Raw genomic sequence first — 9919 nt, 5'->3', positions numbered from 1 at the left:
TAATAATAATAATAATAATAATCATAATAATAATAATAATAATAATAGTAATAATAATAATAATGAAAATAATCATAATAATAATAATAATAATAATAATAATAATAATAATAATAATAATATCGTGGTAGGAGACCCTCTTTTAGGCAGGTTGAGTTAAAAGTAATGACTGCATCGGCAGAGTTTATTTTCTTATCCAATTTTTCTATTTTCCGGATAATTCTCTTCTCTAGAGTGCTGCAATCAGCCAGCAGACTTGAAAAATTCATCTGTCGGGTGAATGACAAAATCGGGAAGACTTTTCAAGTATATTCTCACAAAATACAAGTAAAACTTTTGGTACAAAATAGTAAAAACTACGACGCGTTTCGAGGATAAGTCCTTCCTCTTCTTCAGGTAGAGAGTGAGGTGGATGCTGCAGTCGGGTGGTATTTATACCCAGGATCAGGATTACAAGTGAAAGGGCTGGAATTTTCATTGGTTTTCATTGGTTGATCGGAGCTGATATGGTATGGTGTCTGGTGTACGATGATCTCGGCCGGGAATACCAGTCTGTGACGTCATCGGGGGACCTGAGTTTTGATTGGCTGAGGCGTGCTCTGAGCCAGCCAGGCTGCTCTCCCGCTCAGAAAAGTGTCCCACGTGGCTGAGATCATTTCCTACTTAGGCGTCAAACTTCGTCTCGTCTTTGGCGTCCGTTTAGAATCTGCCATTCGAGTTTTGACACTTTGAATTCATACAAATTAGGTCCTACTCTCTCCAGAGTCTTTTCTTCAACACGTTTTTCTGCAGCAAGATCTTCTTCCGCTGTTTCCACACAACTGGCTTCAGGCGTTTCTTCGTACTGAAGCTTTTTATCAATTCCATCTTCTTCTGGTCTGACATTTTCATTCTCTATTTCTTGAACACTTTCATTAATTATGATTTCTTGCTGAGATTTGTCTTTTTCTTCACTTTTACCATCAATGATTTCTTCGCTTTGTAGCTTATCATCAATTCCATCTTCTTCTGATCTGACGTTTTCATTCACTATTTCTTGAACACTTTCACTAATTATGATTTCTTGCTGAGATTTGTCTTTTTCTTCACTTTTACCATCAATGATTTCTTTGCTCTGGAGATCTTCGCTGCCAATGTTTTCCTCCTCTTTAGAGAGATTATCCTCATCTGTGCAATTTTCGTCATTTATTTCTTCGAAACCAACACCATCAATTATCTCTTCGGTCTGAAGAGCTTCGTTTGCGATGCAATCTTCTTCTGAAGAGATGTTGTCCTCTGTTTACCTCGTCACTTGATGACTTTCTACCGAAAGCCCAATAGATTCCACCAGCTAAGGCTACAAAAGCCGCTGCTCCCATGAGAACAAACTTGCCATTTCCTTGAGAGACGATTTGATTGTACACCAAAAAGTACGATTAACCTACAAGAGGCTGTGTGAACATACATGTATTTTTCCTACAATACAACTTTTTTCCCCTTGAAGGGGATTACACTTGTAGAGATCAGCTTTTTTTTTTTCCTCGGCAAATCCCTGGGGATGAAGCTGCACATCCTAAGCCCTCTCCCCCCTTTGTTGAGCTACAGCAGATCTGGTATCCTATTATCGCTGGTAGGCTAAGACCCAGAAATTGAAAAATATTCGAGGAATTTTAGGAATGCCTTTATTATCATCATCACCATCATCATAATCATCATCATCATCATTGCCACTCATCTCTATCTTGAGGGTTTAATTCAATACCTCTCCATTCATCATTTCTAACTTCACGCTTCATAGTCCTCAGCATGTAGGCCTGGATCTTCCAACTTTAGAATCGAAGATTTTTAACAAAACCTTCATCATCATCATCATCATCACCATCATCTCCTCCTACGCCTATTTGACGCAAAGGACCTCGGTGACATTCCGCCAGTCGTCTCTATCTTGAGATTTTAATTAAATAATTCTCCATTCATCATTTCCAACTTCACGCTTCATAGTCCCTAGCCATGTTGGCCTAGGTTCTTGCAACTTTAGAATCGAAGATTTTTAGCTAAACCTTCATCATCATCATCATCATCATCATCTCCTCCCACGCCTAATGACACAAAGGGCCTCGGTTTGATTTCGCCAGTCATCTCTTATTTTGAGATATTAATTCGATGCTTTTCCAACTTCACGCTTCATAGTCCTCAGCCATGTAGGCCTGGGTCTTCCAACTCTAGAATTGGGAATTGATTCATGGTTACCAGATCTCTCATAAAGTTATTAGTTTCAATCAGTTATTTACAATTTTATTATTTAATTCGCTAAACAAATAATGAATGAAACATTAAATATCATTTCTTACTCAAATACACCATGGAGCACATGCATGGTCGGACTCAAACTGACAGGATATTTATAAATACATTAACATGTTTAAAAGCTTCATTAAAAATGAACCAGGCGGAAAATGACATTTCATGATTTTTAGCTGTTTTTTTATTTACCTTCCCCATGCCAGAGAGTGATACATGGAAATGAATGAGCTAGGCAAGAGTGATGCCGACACGAATAAGGTCAAATTACATGTTTGGGAAAAAAAACATTGATACTTTTAGATAGAATTTAAAAGTTTTTAAAACGAAATTACGTCGAAAAATATATTCGTTCAATTTTGATGTCAATACGAATAAGATCAAATTACATGTTTGCAAAAAAAAGTATTAACACTTTTAGATAAAATTTAAAAGTTTTTAAAACGAGATTACGTCGGAAAATATATTAGTTCAATTTTATTTCTCGTAAAATCATGTTAAAACAAGGAAGTAATGATACAAAAAATAACAATATATTTGAAAAATACAACGAAGTAATGTCGGAAAATATATTCTTTTTTTTTTTCTCGTAAAGCCATGTTAAAATAATAGTGCACAAAATAACACGAGGTTAACAATATATTTGAAAACATGTACTCGATCATTCTTAAAATGTCATGGATGTAAAAAAAAAAAAATAGATACCACATTTTACGCATTCAAAGCAGAGGTGAACATGTAGATAGTCAACTATATATTTTATTTTAAAAGGTCCGTGGATATTTTAGTTTTATATTTTAGGGAATTTTCTATTTTTTTTTTTTACATGGGATTCGAATAAGAATAATTTTCCTGGCATCAACGCAATTATATGTATATGTATCTATATATATATATATATATATATATATATATATATATATATATATATATATATATATATATATATATATATTATATATATATATATATATATATATATATATATATATATATATATATATATATATATATATATATATATATATATATATATATATATATATACACCGTATATGTGAGAGAGAGAGAGAGAGAGAGAGAGAGAGAGAGAGAGAGAGAGAGAGAGAGAGAGAGAGAGAGAGAGAGAGTTGTAGATGCCTGGCTCTTCCGGCCAGATACGAGATCTTGCAATAATGTTGTACGTAGAGAGAGAGAGAGAGAGAGAGAGAGAGAGAGAGAGAGAGAGAGAGAGAGAGAGAGTTGTAGATGCCTGGCTCTTCCGGCCAGATACGAGATCTTGCAATAATGTTGTACGTAAGAGAGAGAGAGAGAGAGAGAGAGAGAGAGAGAGAGAGAGAGAGAGAGAGAGAGAGAGAGAGTGAGTGTAGATGCCTGGCTCTTCCGGCCAGATACGAGATCTTGCAATAATGTTGTACGTAAAGAGAGAGAGAGAGAGAGAGAGAGAGAGAGAGAGAGAGAGAGAGAGAGAGAGAGAGAGAGAGAGGGTAGCATGAAGCAGTGTCCATTGAGTATACAATAAACAAGAAATATCTTTGCGAACAATCGACCCTAGAGAAATGGTTATATCACAAGCAAAGGCACTGCAATAAACGCAGTGCGTGACGGGGAGGAATTTTATCCAATCAGACCCCAAAGCATTGCAAAATGATTGCTTGCTTGCTTGCATTGCTTGCATTGCTTTACTGAAAGCCCATCACTTAAACGAGATGGGTAATTTTATTCCCTTTCCCCTGCCTTTGAGATATCAGAAGGAATTTTGTCTTGACAATAGATTTCAAGGAAATGGAAATTGAACAGCACGATTATTGTCGTAGGATGTGAGTAGGTGAAATTGCTCGATACATTCCTGCATGCATACACATACACATTTGTAAGCGTAAACAGGTTTTGTGTATGTCTCAATGCACGCTACATTCCTACATGCATACACATTTTGTAAGGCAAGCACATATCATTGCAAAGAAAATAAAATACACATACACATTTGTATGGGTAAACATATTTCATTGCAAAGAGAATAGAATACACACATTTGTAGGGGTAAACATATTTCATTGCAAAGAAAATGGAATACACATACACACTTGTAGGGGTAAACATATTTCATTGCAAAGAAAATAAACTACACTTACACATTTGTAAGGGTAAACATATTTCATTGCAAAGAAAATGGAATACACATACACACTTGTAGGGGTAAACATATTTCATTGCAAAGAAAATAAACTACACTTACACATTTGTAAGGGTAAACATATTTCATTGCAAAGAAAATAAAATACACATACACATTTGTAAGTGTAAAGACATTTCATTGCAAAGAAAATAAAATATACATAGACATTTGTAAGGGTAAGCACATTTCAATGCAAAGAAAATAAAATACACATACACATTTGTAAGTATAAACACGTTTCATTGCAAAGGAAATAAAATACACATACACTTTTATAAGTGTAAAGACATTTCATTGCAAAGAAAATAAAGGAGCATTGAGACCACTTGAGATAAGGAGAGGCGCCGCTACAAATAGAATTGAGTCCGAGATCAATGCAGATCCCATACCTAATTTCTGCGGGAGCGTGTAAGCTTCACAATTTGGTCTGCTTTGAACGAAAGTTACCGGTCGGGCTGCAAAGGATGGAATCGGGAGCTTCATGAAATTCTGTGAAGCCTTTTGAAAAATCATGTATGCATTAAAAATATTATCTTAAATTTTCAGGTTTGTATTTTAAAGAATCTAAAGTTTTCCTTTATCAATTATGTTGAATTTCTTCCGAATTTCCAAAAATTTGTGTATCAAATTTTCACCACCATAACCTTTTATATTAAAATGTTGTTCCAAAGCTCAATGTAGTCCTGAAGAAGGGTCACGAAGTGATCCGAAACACGTGTCGACACCAAACAATAAATGTAGCAAAGTAAATGTATTTCTGCAGGACGATCTGTGCAAGGGGAAGCTGTCTTCGATTTTTGGACGCTACATAGATGTTGTCTATTCATTATATATATATATATATATATATATATATATATATATATATATATATATATATATAGATAGATGGATATATATATATATATATATAAATATATATATATATATTTATATATATATATATATATATATATATATATATATATATATATATATATATATATAAACGCTATTGTACGCTACCCGTAAAAAAAGACGGTTAAATATTTACGTAGTTATGCATACACGCCCACACACTGATTCAACCCTTTCCACCCGCTCCAATTATCTCTAGACAATTTGTATGACTACTCTCTTGCTCCGTATTATGTAGGGGAGATATATACACACACACACACACACACACACATATATATATATATATATATATATATATATATATATGTGTGTGTGTGGTTGAGTGTGTGGTAATAATAATTTATGTACGTATATACTTATATGTTAATATATGTATGTGCATTATAGAATGTATATGTAGTGTGTGTTTATAAGCAAGCCTTTTTCGTATTTTGAATCCTGAAGGATGCAAAGCATGCACTATTATACATTCCTTTAACCTAAACAGTAACGTATGATTTCCAGTCATTCCTCTGCATGTCCCTCGCACGCAATAAGCAGGTCCCGTAAGAGAAAGAACGCATTGTGTGTTCCATTTCCTTGATACCTCTGACCGGAAAGACATTGCATTACTTGCAAAGCTCTTTGCAAGGTCTCAACGCAGAGTGCTGGCCCGTCAAATAGGGATTTGTTCGAAGGCAGAGAATCCAGGTTCTGTTAGCATTCTATAATTACGTTGGAAAGGAGCTCTTTGACTTGATTTCCTTAAAATTTCGTAGTTTCATTGTTTGGGGAATTCAGTTTGAAAGGTTTTCTGTAATGATTTTCCTTCACATCTCGGGTTTTGGTATTACCAATAAAAGAAAGTTGTATAAAATTTCTTATTCAACATTTTGATTGGTATTTTCTTAAAGATTACCAATAAAAGAAAGCTGTAAGAAATTTCTCTTTTAATATTTTGTTGAATTTTCAAATAGCTTTTTCCCTCCCACAATGTATGTTTTAATATTTATTTCTAATTTTATACCAAGTTATGGAAAGTTCATCTCTCGAAAGAACCTCTGCTCATATTTAAGACATAAATTAGGTGTGGGGTGAAGTAAGCGAGTATTGAATAAATTATTATTACTGTATTTGCAATATTAATGAAGATGCTGCAACGCAAGTTCCTTTTTTTTTTTTTTTTTTTTTTTTTTTTTTTGAATAAATGTTCATTCTAGTTAAGCACCTTAAGGATTTTTTTTTTATCTATTTTAACGTTATTTTATTCCTCAATTTTATATCATAAATTTTTTTCCTATGGGCGTACAGGATTTTTTCTTATAATATCAATTTTAACGTTACATCTCAATCCTTATTTATTTATTTTTCCTATGTCAACATATATAACCGTTGGCAAACTTGGATTACTAAGATCCATGTTTGCCAAACATTCAATTGGGCTCCACAAGGCACTAGAAGAATTGGAAGACCCAGGCCTACATGATTGAGGACTGTGAAGCATGAAGTAGGAGATGATGAATGGAGAAGTATTGAATTAAATCTTAATATAGAGACGACTGGCTACATATAACTGAGGCCTTTTTGCTTCAATAGGCGTAGGAGGACATGATGATGATGATGATGATGATGATGAGGATGATGATGATGAGGATGATGGTGATGGCGATGATGTTGATGATGATGATGACACTGTCGCCTTATTCAGACCCATATAATCCCCTTACAATTCCCATCCAATTTTTCCATTCAAATTTTAAATATTAAATATCTACTTTTTCTGCCCTATATTTCAGTCACCATTTCTGCTAAAAGATATTTCTCTATTGTTAATGGCGAGGTGTAAGCCCCTTAGGTTCTTCAAGAGTCTTTGCCTCGGGCTTATGACAATATTCGAACTGGTATTTACATACTTGAAATATTTCCTTCCTTCGAGAATGCGCCTCTTCTTTCTTTTTTCGCATTTGTTTCAGTCGTCTGGAAGAGGCGAATAACGTTTCTCGTACGTTGGTTTGTTGCCAAACGTTTATGGTCGCGTTGGTTGTGTGGTTCTGCTCAGCTATTATGCTTCTTAGTCGTTTTGCATATATATATATATATATATATATATATATATATATATATATATATATGTGTGTGTGTGTGTGTGTGTGTGTGTATATATATTTGTATATATATATATATATATATATATATATATATATATAGATAGATAGATAGATAGATAGATAGGTGTTAGGTATTTTTACATATATATATATATATGTATATATATATAAATATATATATATATATATATATATATATATATATATATATGTATGAGAGTTTGTTTACTTATATCTAGTGACCATACACGGTGAACCAGTATATATATTTTTTTTTCATACAATAGGTATATATGGCAACCGTTGAACCCAAAATTTCATAATTAATGAAAAAAATATTGAAAAGTTTCCTTTAAAATATTTCAGTTTACAATAGATTCAAACTTTAAGGGGTAAAATTTTTTTTATTCTAAATCTGAGGTTCATTCAAGTAAAGTAAATGTATTACAATTATAATGTACAGAAGGGAAATTCATCTATACCCCAAATATTGTGCTAGATCTCTCTCAGATGTACTGATGAATACATTTGGCTTTATAAAAATTCATATGCAAGTGATAGAGGAGTGTGTAATGAAGATTACAATTTGGGAAATACAAGAATAATTCGTCCCATTGGTAGTGATCACTAAGAAAAAATGTGTTGTGGTGGCTGATGTGGTAACTTCCCTGACTGGTGATCGCCAGACTAGGGTTCGAGTCCCGCTCAAATTCGATAGTTTCTTTAGTCGTTGCAACCTCACCATCCTTGTGAGCTAAGGCGGGGGTGTTGGGGGAGCCTATAGGTCTCTCTGCCGAGTCATCAGCAGCCATTGCCTTTCCCTCCTTGGCCCTAGCTTTGATGGAGAGGGGGCTTGGGCGCTGATCATATGAATATATATGTCATTGTCCCTTGCCTCTGCCATTCATGAGCGGCTTTTAAACCCTTTAAACCTTTAATAGCAAGCGGTTGTGGGGGATATCTTATTAATGTTAGTTACCCGCTACCCAATTCGAGTGGCTTACGTGTTTTAAACCTATATGAAAGATTGATCTCACAATAAAGCCCTTTTCCACTGTCCTGCTGATAAATCCATATATATTTCTTTACCGATGACAAATGCTCCTATGACCTTTCATATGTTCGGTCTGGAGTTCTTAAACACCAAGGTTGTCTTTCCAATTAATGTAATGGCCAAAGTCCTGTGCATGGTGGAAAATTGAAAAGATATGACCTCTTGTCTCGTTGCCATTAAACGTTTGGTCAAGGAAAGGTCAGATCGCCCAACGATGGCTTTTCCTGGCGAATCCTTCATATTTTGGTTTATGGTTATGAGAAAAGTTCAAATGGTCTTTGAACGGTTGTAGATGAAAGGATTTTTTTCTCACCAAGGTGTTTTACAACTTTTTTATGCCGTCTGTATACGAAGACACTTCGTTATTGCTGAATTCGGTGCATTTATGTACGTGTTGCTACTGTAGGAGATTGCATTATTATTATTATTATTATTTTTTTTTCATTATTATTATTATTATTATTTTAATTTTTAATTTTATTTTTATCTTTATTATTATTATTATTATTATTATTATTATTATTATTATTATTATTACTAGCTCAGCTACAACCCAGTAGGATAAGCAAGACGCTATAACCCCAAGTGTTCCAATAGGGAAAAAAATTTTGGAAATAAAAGATTGGTCCTTTTGTTTATTTGTGATACTAGAAAATCTCTGCAAATAAGATATAGTAAGCAAGTCATGGAAGCCATGACTATTTTACTTTCTTTTCGTATTATTTCAGTAAAGGAATAGAAGGGAAATAGCGACGTCGAATTTATGTATATACTGTAATTTCATAGACATCTTTCATTATTATTATTATTATTATTATTATTATTATTATTACTAGCCAAGCTACAACCCTATTTGGAAGAGCAAGATGCTATAAGACCAAGGGCTCCAATAAGGAAAATAGCCCGGTGAGGAAAGGAAATAAGGAAATAAATGATGAGAACAAATTAACAATAAATCATTCTAAAAACAGTAACGTCAAAACAGACATGTCATATATAAACTATTAACAAACTCAAAACAGATATGTCATATAAACCATAAAAAGACTCATGTCAGCCTGGTCAACATAAAAACATTTGCTGCAACTTTGAACTTATTGAAGTTCTACTGATTCAACTACCTGATTAGGAAGATCGTTCCACAACTTGGTCACAGCTGGAATAAAACTTCTAGAATACAGTAAATAGTAGGTTACCTCCCTCTTTTTCAGATTTAAATTTGATGCTAAGAACCTGTGAAGTCGAATCATTATAAGAGGTTAAAAAAATCTCCATTTCATATCAAATTAGTAATGATGTCATCTTGAAAAGGAAACCCTACTAAGGTAATTGATTAATTGCCGTCATTGTTGCTGTCAGGGAAATTATTTTCGTAGAATTTCGTGATGCAAGAGCAACTATCATTGCTCATGTATAATT

At 33.6% G+C, this 9919-nt stretch overlaps 1 protein-coding gene across 1 annotated transcript; it reads right to left on the bottom strand.

Moving 5' to 3' along the window:
- Positions 1–670: 670 nt before the first annotated feature.
- LOC137631676 (uncharacterized) lies at positions 671–2118 on the bottom strand. Its single transcript, XM_068363551.1, has 2 exons — positions 2040–2118; positions 671–1257 (listed from the first exon to the last, which is right to left on the bottom strand). The coding sequence occupies exons 1-2, from the start codon at positions 2116–2118 to the stop codon at positions 671–673; spliced, it is 666 nt and encodes a 221-aa protein (XP_068219652.1).
- Between the last annotated feature and the right edge of the window lie 7801 nt (positions 2119–9919).

This window comes from Palaemon carinicauda, chromosome 40 (assembly GCF_036898095.1).
Source record: "Palaemon carinicauda isolate YSFRI2023 chromosome 40, ASM3689809v2, whole genome shotgun sequence".
Lineage (NCBI taxonomy): Eukaryota > Metazoa > Arthropoda > Malacostraca > Decapoda > Palaemonidae > Palaemon > Palaemon carinicauda.
Note: the sequence above shows the minus strand (reverse complement) of the source record. Positions and strands in the feature narration are given on the sequence as shown.

Coding starts and splice junctions, on each gene's coding strand:
- LOC137631676 (XM_068363551.1), bottom strand. CDS start 2,118: ATGACTGGCGAAATCAAACCGAGGCCCTTTGTGTCATTAGGCGTGGGA. Junction 1,258..2,039: donor TGATGATGATGATGATGAAG/GTTTAGCTAAAA, acceptor ACATCTCTTCAG/AAGAAGATTGCATCGCAAAC.